Below are 16,651 nucleotides of genomic sequence, written 5' to 3' on the forward strand. Positions count from 1 at the left end.
AATATTCAGTCCTGGGCATCCATCCTATTTATTTGTCTTAAGCCTCAGTTGTCCTTACTTCCTAAAGCCCACAAAAGAAGGGTCCTGGGGAGGGGCTTGGATGGACCCAGGGCAAGCTGTGTACTACTCAGGCATCAAAAAGGGACAGGCTAAGCAAGTATAATGTTAGGAGAACAGTTATGGAACAAACTCTGTCGTGATCCAAAAAGAAGTAACTAAAGACCTTGCTGGGGTTAGGAAAGACTAACCTGACCTGAGGACCGTAGTCTTGTATATATGGAGAGATGTGCCCAGGAAGAGCCAACCTTTAAGCTTAATATGTCTCTTACTGTGTCCATGGGCTGGAGGGATAGCACAGTGGTAGGGCGTTCACCTTTCACGAAGCCAACCCATGTCGATTCCTCTGACCCTCACGGAGAGCCCGGCAAACTACCAAGTGTAAAGTGCCCGCATGGCAGAGCCTGGCAAGGTACCTGTGGTGTATTGGATATGCCAAAAACAGTAACAATAAGTCTCACAATGAGAGACGTTACTGGTGCCCACTCGAACAAATCGATGAGCAATGGGATGACAGTGACAGTGACAGTGACTGTGTCCATGCAAGATGACTAGAAGTATTAGTAAGAAGTACATTTACTATGATTTACTATGCTTGTTTAAATGGATTACTAGCTGAAGAAAGGAGAAAGCAATACACGTTTAGATGCAATCCCGCCCTTGAGCAAATCTTCTAATAATCTGAAGTGCTGAACCCCCAGATGAGATTTTGTCCCTGAGTTAATCTCCTAGAAGAACTTCCCCTAAAGGAGTGGCTTTACATCTCTTCACTGTTATGACAATGTTCAACCCCATCTATGTGTACCTCTACCCTTCATGATTTCTATATAACTACACTGTAAGAGATGGGGAGAAAGAAAAATACATGGTCTCTGACTACCAACCAGCCTGTGGCCCCTGCTCCCCATTCCACCATTCCCCATCTCTCCATCCTCCATTCATCCATCACCATCAGTCAGCCTGGGGAGGCAGTTCTCAGCCACCTAGTGCATGAGGATGCACACACTTTTTAAATTCGAACAGAGACTTCTCAAGGAAGACTAGAACTCTCATATAACCCAGGGATACTACTTCCTAGCATCTATCCCCTAAACACAAAAACATTCATTCAAAACATTCAAAATGAAATATGCACACCTATATTCACTGCAGCATTAGTAAAATACCCAGATATGGAAACAACCCAAATGCCCACTACAGAAGAATGGATCAAGAAGTTGTAGCAGTTTTCATATCAATAGATGCAGAGAAAGCATTTGACAAGATCCAGCACCCGTTTATGATGAAAATGCTCACCAAAATTATGATGAAAATGCTCACCAAAATGGGTATAGAAGGGCCCTTCCTCAATATAGTCAAAGCCGTTTATCACAAGCCTACGGCAAGCATCGTCCTCAATGGGGAAAAACTAAGAGCCTTCCCTCTGAGAACAGGGATGAGACAAGGATGCCCACTCTCTCCACTTCTGTTCAATATAGTACTGGAAGTACTTGCAATAGCGATTAGGCAAGAAAAAGATACTAAGGGCATTCAGGTAGGAAAGGAAGAAATCAAGCTCTCACTATTCGCAGATATGATACTATACCTAGAGAACCCTAAAACCTCTACCAAGAAACTCCTAGAAACAACAGACTCGTATAGTAAAGTTGCAGGCTATAGAATCAATACCCAAAAGTCCATGGCTTTCCTATATGCAAATAATGAGAGAGAAGAAGTGACATGAGAAAAGCAATCCCATTCACAATTGTGCCTCAAAAAATCAAGTACCTCGGAATCAGCTTAACAAAGGAGGTAAAGGACTTGTACAATGAAAACTACAAAACGCTACTTCAGGAAATAAAAGAGGACACGAGGAAATGGAAAGACATTTCCTGCTCATGGATTGGAAGAATTAATATTGTCAAAATGGCAATTCTCCCCAAAGCATTGTACAAATTCAATGTGATCCCTATAGGGATACCCTTGACATTCTTCAAAGAAATGGAGCAAGCGCTCCTGAAATTCATATGGAACAATAAGCCCCCACGAATAGCTAAAGCAATTCTTGGGAAAAAGAAAATGGGAGGTGTTGGTATACAACATCCAATAATCTCAGGCCTAGTGAGGCCTGGATGTAAAGGTTTATGTTTTGGTTACTGTAACTTTAAATGGCAGTTACTGTTTCCGTTGGTTGATTTGCATATTCGCCTATGTGGCTGAATATGATTGGTTTGTATGTTAATTTAATAAATAAATGGCGGTTACTGTTTGCGTTGGTTGATTTGCATATTTGCCTATGTGGCTGAATATGATTGGTTTGTATGTTAATTTAATAAATAAAAGGAGGTTGAACAGGCTGCGCTCTTGGGCAGGCCATAACACAAAACCTTGGAGGCAGTCCTGTGATCCTCCCCCAAAAATGTATATTTCTTCTGCAAGTAAAGTGCCTCTGACTCTCCAGTAAAATTTCAACATTGTTGCAACAGGAGGAATCAACCTCCCCAACTTCAAACTCTACTACAAAGCAGTAGTCATTAAAACAGCATGGTACTGGAACAAAGGCAGAGCTGCAGACCAATGGAACAGGGTTGAATACTCTGACACACCACCCCAAATATATGATCATCTAATCTTTGATAAGAGAGCAAGAAATGTGAAGAGGAGCAAGGAAAGCATGTTTAACAAATTGTGCTGGCAAAACTGGACAGCTACATGCAAGAAAATGGGCTCAGATTTCCACCTATCACCAGGTACAAAAGTCAGATCAAAATGGATTAAAGACCTCAACATCAGACCAGAATCCCTAAGGTACACTGAAGACAAGGTCGGCAAAACCCTCCATGACATTGAAGCCAACGGTATCTTCAAAGCTGACACGCCACTGGCCAAGCAAGTGAAAACAGAGATAAATAAATGGGACTATCTCAAACTAAGAAGCTTCTGCACCTCAAAAGAAACAGTGACCAAAATACAAAGACAGTCTACAGAATAGGAAAGGATATTTACGCAGTACCCATCCGATAAAGGGTTGATATCAAGGATATACAATGCACTGGTTGAACTCCACAAGAAGAAACTGCCAACCCAATCAAAAAATGGGGTGATGAACAAAAACCTTACCAAAGAAGAAATCCGAATGGCTGAGAGACACATGAGAAAATGTTCAACATCACTAATCATCAGGGAGATGCAGATCAAAACAACCATGAGATATCATCTCACACCACAGAGACTGGCCCACATCCCAAAAAACAAAAGCAACCAGTGTTGGCGTGGATGTGGGGAGAAAGGGACTCTCCTTCACTGCTGGTGGGAATGTGGACTGGTTCAGCCCTTTTGGAAAACAATATGGATGATTCTCAAAAAGTTAGAAATTGAGCTTCCATTTGACCCTGCAATACCACTCCTGGGAATATATCCCGGAGAGGCAAAAAGGTATAGTAGAGATGACATCTGCATTTCTATGTTCATTGCTGCACTGTTTACAATAGCCACAATATGGAAAAAACAGAGTGCCCCAAAACAGATGACTGGTTAAAGAAACTCTGGTATATCTACACAATGGAATACTATGTAGCGGTCAGAAAACATGAAGTCATGAAATTTGCATATAAGTGGATCGACATGGAAAGTATCATGCTGAGTAAAATGAGTCAGAAAGAAAGAGACAGACAGAAAGATTGCACTCATACATGGAATATAAAGTAGCTGAGAGGTACAAGCTTACAATGATGCAATTTCTGGCAGATATTTCTCTGGACTTAGTTACTAAAATACTAAAATATAGAAATCCAAAACTGTGCGGCCGCTAGTGCGGCCACTCGACCTCATATCTCTTCATTCTCAGCAATGGAAAACAAATTATCAAATGCTTCCTTTTCAGCAGGTCGACTTTAGGGGGGAGAAACTCCAAACAATAACAATGAGCTTTTTTTTTTGAAATATTGAATGTAATCAAAGTAAAGTGAAAGTAAAGTGAAATTTACCAGTTACTCAGACAGGGTGGGGGGCTGGGGAGGTGGGGAGGTGGGGGGGGAGGTATACTGTGATTCTTGGTGGTGGAATATGTGCACTGGTGAAGGGATGGGTGTTTGAGCATTGTATATCTGAGACTTAAACCTGAAAGCTTTGTAACTTTCCACATGGTGATTCAATAAAAGAATAAATTAATAAAAAAAGAGAAAAAATAAATAAACCCCTTGGAATGATAGTATGAAGATGGAACATTAAAAATGAACAAAAGCTGACCCTAATTTAATTTTCATAAATAACATGTAAGTATAAATAAAATGTTTAGCAAAAAAAAAAAAAAGAAGTTGCAGCAGTTTAACACAACGGAATACTATGTGGCTATAGAAACAATGAAATTATGCAATCTATCATTTATCATATGGTGGCAACTGGAGGTGGACGGCTACAGAACAATCTGGAGATGGACAGGTGGACATGGGCAGATGGAGATGGACAGATAAAGAGCGATCTCTCACATATGGAATGCACAGTAAGGGTAAGAGAGTGACAAATGGCCAAAGGCAACAGAACTGGAGAACTGGTCCAGAATCATGTTGGAGAAGGGTGGGGTGGAGATTCCTGGGTCTTGGGGACACTGATAAAGGCAAGCTATGAGTGGTGGTGTGGTATTGGAAACTACCATGCATGAAACTGTTACTTAACAGTATCTTAATAAAGATGGGGAACTACTAGTACCTCAATAAAGATAGGGAAAGGGCTGGACAGACTGTTCAGAGGATCAGCCTTGCCTGCAGCTGGCCTGAGTTCAATTTCTGGCAGTACCAGGAGTCATTCCTGACACCAAAGGAGTAAGTTCTAAGAGAGCTGGGTATGACCTCAAAACCAAACAAACAATAACAAAATGTTGGGCAAGGGGGGAGGGCAGGAGGTGGGGGATCACAACAAATTACATAAAGCATCTACGAGACAGGAAGTCTAAAGTAACTTTACATTATCATTAATGATGATAGTAAACTTTGACCACCACTCCTAAAAGGACTAAGGTGTTCTCCCTACTTTTTATGAAATATTATTACAAAATTATTGTTAAGAAAGAGCTAGAGTATGCAGCTGCAATATAAAATAGTTCAAAAGCATAAAATATTTAAAAGTACACTAGGCAATTAAATTATTCTCAAATGTTCATTGTTTATGATTTGCTTGATTTCTCATTTGAAATAGCTTTCAACCTAGAGAACTACTTCCAAAATAGTGAAATATAATATGAAGTACATATAATATTATTTTTAATAAATGAGTCAATATATTCCTTACCAAGTTAGAGCCTGCAAAGGGAATGATGGGGGCAGGGCAGGGCGGGAAAGAATGACAGCAGAATCACTGGGCAAATACAAAGTCTTCCCAGAGTTCCAAAGGGCAGTAAGGTACGATTTATTAACAAATGATTGGAAAGAAAAGCAACTAATATCAACAAATTATCTACTACTACAAGGAGGGCTAAACAGAAGGGGAGAAACAAGTCCTCTTCAGTGTGGGTAAAAAAGTGCTCCCCAGAAAGCACCTCCCCAAGGAGCTGGAACAAGGCGTTGTGGGGGGAGAGTCTGCAGACCCTTTCTGCTCCTTGCTGCTCTGTGCCTGGAGCAGGCTGAGCCAGGGAGGGGCTGGTGCAGACTGATTCTGTTTCTGAGAAGGGGGCAGCTGGCACTTAGGTTTGGGGACTTGGGCTCACATGGAGTTTGTGATCCCCGCACCATTTTATAATATAACATGGTTTACTCATCCCCCTGAAAGAGCCTCCAATCGTTGGGAAAGACAAGGAGAGGCTGCTAAAATCTCAGGGCTGGGACGAATGGAGACATTACTGGACCCGCTCGAGTAAATCGATAAACAATGGGATGACAGTGATACAGTGATACTCCATTTCCTTTTTCATTACTCTGGAAGGAAGGAAGGGATGTTTGGGCAGAGAACCTGTGACGCTCAGGACCTTCCCCTGGCTCTGTGTGCAGGGATCAAGGGATCACTCCTGACAGTGCTGGGGGTGTGTGTGTGACTGTTTGTGGAGGGAGGGCTCAAACCCAGCTCTGCCCCATGCAAGGCACGTGACCTCCCCAAGGTACACCTGCTCTGGTCCCCGTTTCACTCTCCAGGTGGCTGTGACCTGACCTGCACACAGGGCTCCCATTCCCCACTGTCCGAGTCTGCTATGCATCCTCACAGGACCTCTGCTGAAAGACCCAGAAGCCGTCACTTGAGTGACTATGAAATCTCCATTCTCCTGCCCAGGGTCAGCAGGAAGCTGTCCTACAGGCACATGTGGGATGGGAGACAGGAGAGCTCATGCTACTGGGAAAGATGCCGGGACTGGAGCAGGCAGGAAAGAGTTCTGCTGGATCCCACCGGCAGGAAGAAGGCACGGGTGTGTCTGCACGGAGGGAGGACAAACCGCAGTGTCCCTCGGGGACATGTGGGGCAGTTGTGTGGGGGACAGAGTAGGAACACAGGTGACAGTGCCATCAGCTGGGCTTCCCTGCAATAAAGACCTGAACAAAGGCAGTAGCAGTAGAAAGGACTTGCTGAAGGATGTGTGGACTGTGAGAAGCTTCTAGAGGGTCTGCGGGAAATAATGGAGATAAATGACAGGGACCAGCATCCGAGATGGAGGGTCACTGGGCCTGAGACATCACCTAGAGTTGAGAAAAAACACCTCTGAAATGAGACGGGCTCTTTCTTGTATTCATATTAAATAAGAAGCTCGATGTGAGTGAATGGGAAATTTTTTTAAAGAAATAAGTGAAAACAAAAAATATTTTGAGAAGATAACTTTCTTTCTCTGGATCATTAGACCCCACTGCTGAAGAAGCAAGGACTCCAGGAAAAAGATGTACTTGTCTAATGCAAAGTCTGGGCCTGTTCAGAGCAGTTTCTGTCATTTGGGAGCACAACCACTCGGCAGGGAAGGTGCAATGCCAGCCCTTTGCTCCCTGCTGCAGAGCACAGTGCAAGTCAGTGTCTAAGTGACTCCAAATAATAGCCAGCGGAGAAATAAACGCTGATGTGCTGATTTTCACATGGAGTGGCTCAAAGGCCGGTATGGCAAGTAAGTGGCCGCTACAGCTGGTCAAGACACCAACATTCCAAGCCTGTAGCAGTCAAACTTGCAGCTGCAAATAAATAACTAAATTTCCCTGTTTTCCTCAGAGAACAATGCCCGAGAGCGTGTAATAAACTACTTCTATCATAGGTAAGGCAGCAGAAACGGGGTCATCACCCTGGAGATCTTACTTCTGCATCTGCTATGCTGAACCTTCAGCACAGCTCTGCTTACAGCAGCTGCCCGGGAACACCAGGTGAGTGGCCCAGTCGAGCGGCAGGACCACGCAGATATTCTCCAGCTCTCAGTCACAAGCTCGCCGACGGGACCAACAGCGGCAAGTCTGCTAGGAGAAATCAAGCTCTTACTCACTTTCCCCTTTGCCATTTACAACAGCAGTGGTAAGAGCAATGCTAATGCATCCTAATCCATCAAGAACAGCACTAGGGAAAGTAAAGCTCTGAGTTTCCAACAGGCTGGTGAAAAAATTCACTTGCCTGAAAGAGGCAGTACAAATAGTTTAAATAATTGAGACCAAATTATTCATTTTTAAATAATTTTCATTTAATTAAAGACCCATGATTTACAAAGCTATTAATAATTGAGTTTCCTCCTTTATATTTTTAATTTTTGTCTGTTTTTGATTGGGGGCCACACATGGTGATGCTCAGGGGTTAATCCAGGCTCTGCACTCAGGAATCAGGCCTGGTGGTGCTCGGGGTCCATATGGGATGCGAGAGATCAGACCCATGTTAGTCATGAGCAAGGTGAGTGCCCTACCCACTGTACCATCTTTTCAGCCCCTGAGGCTGAACTATTATAACCAAGCAGAGAAGACTCAGAAATAAGATGAAGGGAAATGCCTCTAGACTGTGAACTAAGCTACGGCCCCATGCCACCCCAGCAGGGGAAAGGTTTTTCTCTCTCAGTCTTTCCTTTCGGTGGCTTCAGCGATGTGGTGACCGCTGTCTCTTAGAGCCCACGAAACAGAGGTATGAGCTTGCAGTGATGCGACTTCTGGCAAAAATTTCTCTGGACTTAATTACTAAAATACCAGAAATCCAAAACCACATGGCCGCAACCTTATATGCTCTCCATTCTCAGCAATGGAAAACAAATTATCAAATGATGCCTTTTTGGCTGGTCTGATTGTTGGGGGAAAATTCCAAATAATAATAATGAGTTTTCTGTTGAAATATTCAATGTAATCAAAGTAAAGAGTAAAGTGAAAATCATCTGCCACACAGGCAGGGGTGGATGGGGGTGGGTGGGATGGGAGGTATACTGGGGATCCTGGTGGTAGAACATATGCACTGGTAAAGGGATGGCTGTTTGATCACTGTATGACTGAGATTTAAACCTGAAAGCTTTGTAACTTTCTCATGGTGATTCAATAAAAAGTAAATTTAAAAAAGAACGAAGATAAAGGAACACCATTGAAACTTTCCCAAACTCTAAAGAACTTTTATCACAGAAGTTGTTACAACACTGTCCAGTGTAAAATGCCACTTCATCAATTCCCCTGAAGTCTCTCAACAGTTCTCCAAAGATGAATCTTGTAACCGCAGGTGCAATGTGTCTACATTAAACATGAACTTCTAAAGTCAACTTGCCACAAATGTACTGGGGTCCATTACAGAGAACTTGTTACCTACGTGAGCATGTTTTTAAATATCAAAGAAATAAATCTACCTGTGCCAGGGATGCCAACCCTCGGAGAAAGAAGAAAGCCCAGGGACCCGGAGAATGAGTGCCGGAGAAGCTTCTGCTCCTCCTTGTTTCCTGCCTGCACCCCTGCTTGCCCTCTAGGTATGCCTACGTCCAATAATATTCTCCAAGCCAACTGTGTCAGTGACTTAGCAGCTCTCCCTGAGAAAGCAAACGCCTCAGATCAGGTTCTTGGTTGGATCCCACTCCTCGGAATAGCTAACAATTTACTGAGTCTTGTGCTGCATACTTTTCACATACATCTCAGATAAGCTTCCAACTAATCCCATCCGCCAGGAATGTGATAAACCACTACGTTCTTATAGGGAAGGGGGGAAGCAAAAGAGAGGTCAAGGGAGTCAGCCGCCCATTCCCAGTGAACTCTGACCCTGCGTGAGCCCACTCCTGTCCAGTCCAACGCAACACGGCCCTGGTCCGACCCCAGGAGCTGCCTAGCCCTGCCAAGCCCTGCCAGAAGCCGGCCAGTGCCCCGCCGGCTTTCCTTACCCATGAGCATCAGGCTGGCCCCAGCCGCTGCCCCGCACTAACGTGGGGCGTGGAAGGAAACGGCACAGCTGGAGACTCAGAGGACGACACATCCCAACATAAAAGAAAATTCCTGTTTTGGCCTGGCAAGAGAATATTTATGATATCAAGGAATAAACTGTCAGAGCAATTTTCTTTTGTTTTCTTAAGGAAGAATAAAGGGCATTCCAGTTCCACATTTGCATTGTTGGCCAAATACACAGGGCCTCGAAAAGCTAGCTACTGAATGCAGAACAGACATTGCTTCCACAAATATGGGAGCAAACAGGAAAACGGTACTATCCTGAGAAAAGTCTTCCATCACTCAGGTAAGTTCGTGTAAGCTCAGCTTTGGTATTTTCCCCAAGCAGATTTCATAAGCCATAAATAAGGAAAGGGTTTCACAAATATTTGTAAAAGACTAAATTTGTTTTCCTTTTAATTTTTAATGTAAAGGAAAAAATATTTAGTAATTAAACAATCTACATCACCTTATTCTGTCCCCAGGGCTTCTTTAGGCAAGTGTCTGATCATCTCCCTGCCCCACTTATGGAGGGGGTCACTGAACTTTTTGTTGCTGAGTTTCGTGAGTGGAAATCAACCTCCTATCTGATATATCGTGTGCAAATATTTCTTCCCATTCACTGGAGTGGAAGGGAGAGGAGAGGGAGTCGTGGGGAGAAGGCAGGCCTGGCTGGAATTATGTGCACGAGAAACTATTAGTAACACTGTAAACACTGTAAATTGAATATCAATTTAAAAACTGCATTTGTATTAAATAAAATACCTAGAAGCTCTCTCTCTCTCTCTTTTTAAATTTTTGGGTTGCACCTGGTGGTGCTCAGGAGTTACTCCAGATTCTGTGCTCAAGATTCACTTCTGGCGGGGTCAGGGGGACAATATGGAATGCCAGGGATCAAACCAGGTCAGATGCATTCAAGGTATGCACCCTACCCACTGCACTATCTCTCTAGCCTCTATTTTGTTTTCTTATCATTTTCTCTTTTGAAACCATCCATCATATAGGAATCTATCTGAAGGCTATAGTCAATGGTACAGTGAGAGCAAAAACTTTCTCTTTTTTTCTTTTTTTTTTGCTTTTTGGGTCACACCCGGCGATGCTCAGGGGTTACTCCTGGCTCTGCACTCAGGAATTACCCCTGGTCGTGCTCAGGGGACCATATGGGATGCTGGGATTTGAACCCGGGTCGGCCGCGTGCAAGGCAAACGCCCTACCCGCTGTGCTATCTCTCCAGCCCCAAGAGAGCAAAAACTTTCTAACCAAGAGAGAAAAACACATAAAGGGAAGCCACAAAAATTTATATTAGCTCAGTGGAGTTCTTAGCTCTCCGGCTAGTAAACCTGAAAGAATATAAAGATTTAAGACATACAGAATAATGTACCAAAAGAGCTTGGGTGGTGTTTCAAAGTATTTCCAATTACTAAGTCCTAAATCAGTATGTTTAAGGAAAATGTAGGGCTATCAAAAAGAGGGTAACAGGGTTCCACGACTGACCATGGAGAGGCACCGGCAGCTGAGTTACCCCCATGGGCTCGGCCACCTGTGGACCCAGACCTCTGGAGCCTTAGCAGGATGGGGGTAGACTGAATCCCAGTGCTCCTCCTAGCCACATCCAGCTCCTGCCACCACCACAGAAACAGCTCAGCACCATGACTGATCTCGGAGAAGCGCGCCAGCTGCTGATCACCCCAGCTCAAAGACACAGAAGCACATGACCACATATGCGACCACGCAGTAACTCCAAGCTTCACAGACCTGACAGTCCAGTAGAATCACAGAAAATCAGATGGGAAAGTTGAGTGGAAACCCACTGAGACCAGAGAGTGAAAACAAGAACACAGAAGGCTCAACTCACACCTAACATGTTGCACAGTATATCCTCAATGACTTCAGTAACACCATTATCTGATATATATTGTAACCAGCAATCACTGTCACTGTCACTATCAATCCCGTTGTTCATCGATTTGCTCGAGCAGGCACCAGTAACATCTCCATTGTGAGACTTGTTACTGTTTTTGGCACATCGAATAAGCCACGGGTAGCTAGCCAGGCTCTCCGAGAGGCATAGAGGAATCGAACCCAAGTCAGCCGCGTGCAAGGCAAACGCGCTACTCACTGAGCTATCGTTCCAGTAACCATCAATAACAAAGTAAATTATTTTGTGACTGCTAGGAGAGCAGGCCTGCGGGGGGGGGTGAGTGTGAAACTGGGAACACTGGTGAAGGAAATGTCACATCCATGGTGTGACCAGTGATAGACGACTGAATACCTGAAACAACTATATTCTGAACAAATTTGTAAATCATAGTACTTAAATAAATTATCACACAAAACACTTTTTAAAAGAAAGTAATGGAATTATGTAGGTATAAATACCCTGAGGGTCCAGAGAGCTATATGGCCGGTAAAACCTGTGCCTAGCATGTACCATGCCCTGCTCAGTGCCACACCATACAGGGTCTGCTGAGCAGAGATCCAAAAATGAACCCTGAGCATTAACAGGGATGGCCACAAAACAAAACCAACAGAACACATTTGATATCTTCTAAGAACTTGCAGTAACCAGTCATATTCTGCATAAGTAAGTAAGACAACCACTAGTCTGGGACAAATTTAATCTATATTAGAAGGTGATTTTCTTAGCAACTTGACTCCCTTTATGTGAGACGCTAGACCTTTTAAATTTTACTCTGCGTGAATGAAATAAAATTAACTTTATCAATTAAGTTTCGATATCATAATATTAAAGACATGTTTGGAGTTAAATCATCTTAATTTATATTATGAGTAGTTTTTAAATGTACTGAAACCGGAACGCCAATATGCAAAATGAATTATTGCCCTAGCTATTTTAAATCTTTGTGTGTGGGGATTTTTGGAGGAATGAGGCTGACGGTTGGGACTAAACCTGGAGGTCTCCGAAGGCTATCCCTGGCCCTGCGCTTAGGGATCACCCATGCTGGTGTTTCAGGGGACCAGACGCAGTGATGGGGACTGAACCTTGGTCAGCTGTTTGTAAGGCAAGTGCTTTACTTCCTGTATTCTCTCTCCAGTCTGGTTTTACTTCTTCTTAATCAACCAATGAACAGTCTAGAAAGTTTGGTAACATAAAAACTCTTATGAACCCTTCCACACAATTATTAAAGAATATACAGACATAGGAATAATCTCAGTGGTATGATTTATGAACATATGAGTATGTATGTGTGTGTTGTGTTGTGTGCAGAGTTCCACAAAGCAACATTATCACCTGGATAGTAAAATAAAATAATAAAAAAAAATCACCAGAGATTAAGAATCTAAAGATTCAGGCTAATTTTTAAAATTATAACAGTCTGAAAATTATCACATTAATTCCCATACTTAATGGTAATGATCAGAAAGAAAAAAATTTTCTTCTAGGAGCTGGAGCAACAGTGCAGAGGGTATGGCATTTGCCTTGCATATAGCCAACCGGGGCTCAATCTGGAGCACCCCATATGATCTCCCAAGCCAATTAAGAGTGATTCCTGAGGCCAGAAACATGAGTAATCCTTGAGCACTGCAGGGTGTAGCCAACCAATTTTTTTTCTCCCATAAAATTCCTGGGTAAGACAAAAGAACAAAAACAGTACCATGCTAACTGCCTCTTCCATCCCCTACCCTCCACCACCCCACCACCAAAAGTGAAATGTTGAAGAGAAACTCATCTTCAGAGATGCCATATTTAGGCAAAGAAGAGCTGGGGGAAAAGTGTAGAAAAATGTATATGATAAAATGACAATACAAATTGCCTGGGGGAAAAAAGAATACAGGATATATACCTAACATAAAATTGACATCAGAGAAGGGAAACTGAAATCCTCTACAAAAGAGACTGACCAAATGAGCAGACGCTGGACACCTCCTGGGGCTCCCTGTCCTGGCCACAGAAGCAGCAGAGTACGCTCAGGGAGCCGGAGAAGCCAGGCACTCTCTGAAAGGTACGAAAAAGCCTTGCTTGCAAGTAGAGTGCCACAGAATCACCACCCGGGGACAAATCATTTGAGAGCCAGGACAGATGGGCTGTCCTCCAAGGGTGGGAGACAAGGACACCATTCAAACAAGCTCTGCCCACACAGGCACCTGGTTAGCTGCAACCCAACGACCAGTACTTAGGTCACAAAGACACAAGTCCAGAGTCCAGGAGATTAGTAAGGGAGGGTAAAAATATACTTCTTTGCTTAAAAGAAATCCCAGGGGAAAACCAAAACTCACAATCTGTTTCATGTATCAGTAGGGTTAGAATATTTAATTCTCTTCCACTGTTTCAGAGATTCTGTCTTCTGGGATGCAAACAAAGCATCCTTTTTCTTGCAGGCACAATATATTAGCTTTAGAAGTTGATCTCTCAAAAGATGACTGGTTAAAGAAACGTGGGTACATCTACAGAATGGAATACTATGTAGCTGTTAGGAAAGATGAAGTCATGAAATTTGCTTTTAAGTGGACAGACATGGAGAGTATCATGCTAAGTGAAATGAGGCAGAAAGAGAGGGGCAGACACAGAATGACTGCACTCATCTGTGGAATATAAAATAACATAACACGAGAATGACACCCAAGGGCAGAAGACACAAGGGTGAGGAATCCTGCTCCACAGCCCACATGAATACTGCCTCATGAGCTGGGGGAGAAGGCAGCTGGAACACAGAAGGGATCACTACCGTCAATAATGGTTGGAGGAGTCATTCAGGGTGGTAGAAGTGTGCTGAAAGCAGATAAAGGACCAACGTGATAGCCTCTCAGTATCTGTATTGCAAACCATAATGCCCAAAGGTAGAGAGAGTTTAGAGGAAACTGTCTGCCATAGAGGCAGGGGGAAGGGTTGATTGGGGGAAGGGGGAATACTGGTGACACTGGTGATGGAAAATGTGCACTGGTGGAGGATAGGTGTTCGATCATTGTATGAATAAAACTCAAAGCAACAAAGCTTTGTAAGTGTTGCTCATGGTGATTCAATTAAAAAAAAAGTTGATCTCCTTTAGAAGTCATATCTTTATGATTACTTTATAATTAACTCTTTCAACAAGAACTGATGTTTTCTTGAAAAAAAATCATGCTTATCTCTCCCACCCCTACATAACTATTTTTTTCACCTCAGAAATTCACATTCATATAACCATAGCTGATCTGATTCTTTCAGGCAAGGTATTTCTTAAAAATCAAAACTAAGCCTTGGAGAGCTCAAGGAGCTGAGTGCATGCTTTGTATGGAAGGGGCAGGTTCGCAGACGGGGCCTGCTCCTACCAGCCCCCTTCAGCCACCAGGAATAGCCCACAAGCCCAGAGCGAGGAGTGCCTGGGTACCACCGGGTGTGGCTCACACACCCACACACAAATACATTTCAAATTGAGCATTTCCTTCATCTTCGATCATGCTGAATCATAAAGAAATCCAGAGTCTGGTTCTTCACTTTGAATCAATAATAATCCTTTAAAAGTTTAGTATTCAAAAATAATCACATAAAATATTAGTTTTATAATTAGAAAAGACCAAATGAACCAGCAATGCTAATAATCAATTTCCAATTACTACAAGCATCTGGAGAAAATGATGGACACAATTGATAATAGTCTCCCAGTAAGAGAGTGAACAGTTTAAGAATTTGACAGTCTCTAAGTATGCAAATAAGCTAATTACTCACTAGCAGAAGCTTTTTTTTCTGTTTATAACAATGCTCCTATACATTCTACATGGTTACAATTTAAAGGAAACACAAAGACCATTTTAGATGCAAAATGGATAATTATAATTGGCTAAATTCCAAATTTACAGAAGGTAGAAAGGCATTAAATGGAGTCTGCATTTAAAAAGTACAAACTATTTTATGTATGTATGTATCTAATATACAAACCTCTATGTTTCCCTTTAAAATGTTTACCATCTACGGTAAATTTTAGTTATACTTGTCACTCTAATTCATAAAGACCCTTTATATTCATTAGCACAGCAGTTGGGCTTTCGCCTTACACATGGCCGACCCATGTTCGATTCCTCCGCCCCTCTTGGAGAGCCCGGCAAGCTACCGAGAATATGGAGCCCACATGGCAGAGCCTGGCAAGCTACCCATGCGTATTGGACATGCCAAAAACAGTAACAATAAGTATCACAATGAGAGACGTTACTGGTGCCTGCTCGAACAAAATTGCTAAAATTAATAAAACATAGTTTTTAAGATGACAATCACCATATACATTGTTTTACACTACAGAGGCTGGGGTGGTGGCTAAACGAACTGAATGGATGCTTTGCCCAGGATGTCTGGGTACAATTCTGGCACCAGATGGTTCCCCAGATACCATTTAGAACAATGAAGCCAAAAATAATCAGTGAGCATGGCTTGGTGTGGCCCCCAAACCCAAATAAAGAAAGACTTTATACTTACTACATCAAACTTCTGAGTGATGTTCCCCTGGACATCAAGTAAATAAACCTTGCCATAATGTGTGCCCAGTGCCAGAAACTGCAAGAAGAACAGAGGGGTCAGTCTACTGGGGTGTCACTAATAAACTTGGTAATAAAACCATTTGCAAAGTGAAGACACTTAATGACAACAGTGACCTGCAATGCCTGGAAGATGCCCTTCCTTGGAAAAGGTTCCTAGGAAACAACAGAACAGGCCTCTATTGTGATGGTGGAGGGAGCTGTCAGAATGACTCACGAGGAGCCTCAGCTACTGACAACCAAGGGTGTGCATGCAGGCAGTGAACAGTGCCTGATGGGCTGCGGCGGGAAATTAAAATGCAGCGGTGAATGCTCACCCGCCCACAGCTGAACTCCAAGTCACACAGAACGATCAAGAAAGCCCCCTACACTTAACAGCTAATGTGTGAATTTTTGCTATTATTGAAGGTCAAAAAAATATACACACCTACAGAGAGCAGAGAACTATTTTTCAGAAAGAAAAACGCATGCCACCTTGAAGTGAGAAAATTCAGAGGGACTGATACTATCAGAGCTAGCATTTGAATGTTACTGTGCTGCATATAATGTACGATGCTGAGTATAAATGTCTGGACTCTAACCCCCAAAGTCTTTCCCTGTTACAAAATATCTGGTGGGCCCCACAGTTATCTCAGCGTATGAAAAGATCTATTTACCAAAGAAAACTAATCACTCCCATTGTTGAACTCTCTGAACCTCAACAAGCCAACAGAAACTTTTGAGCTACTGGAATGGGACAGGAGGTTCTTCTTCCTCTTTGTGTCTTTAAGCATTACTCCAGTAGTTGTAAATACTCTGCATTTCAGCGCCTGCAAGCATGCTTCACT

The 16,651-nt window shown here is 42.9% G+C and overlaps 1 protein-coding gene across 3 annotated transcripts in view; it reads right to left on the reverse strand.

Annotated features, from left to right (window-relative positions):
- VPS41 (VPS41 subunit of HOPS complex) overlaps positions 1–16,651 on the reverse strand; it is a 189,487-nt gene that overhangs the window by 139,247 nt on the left and 33,589 nt on the right. For all 3 annotated transcript variants that reach the window (XM_055131907.1, XM_055131894.1, XM_055131900.1), the window contains one exon: positions 15,766–15,843. In XM_055131907.1, coding sequence (XP_054987882.1) covers positions 15,766–15,843 — 78 coding nt within the window. The remainder of the gene's footprint in view (positions 1–15,765; positions 15,844–16,651) is intronic.

The sequence above is a fragment of the Sorex araneus genome, chromosome 1 (genome assembly GCF_027595985.1).
Source record: "Sorex araneus isolate mSorAra2 chromosome 1, mSorAra2.pri, whole genome shotgun sequence".
Lineage (NCBI taxonomy): Eukaryota > Metazoa > Chordata > Mammalia > Eulipotyphla > Soricidae > Sorex > Sorex araneus.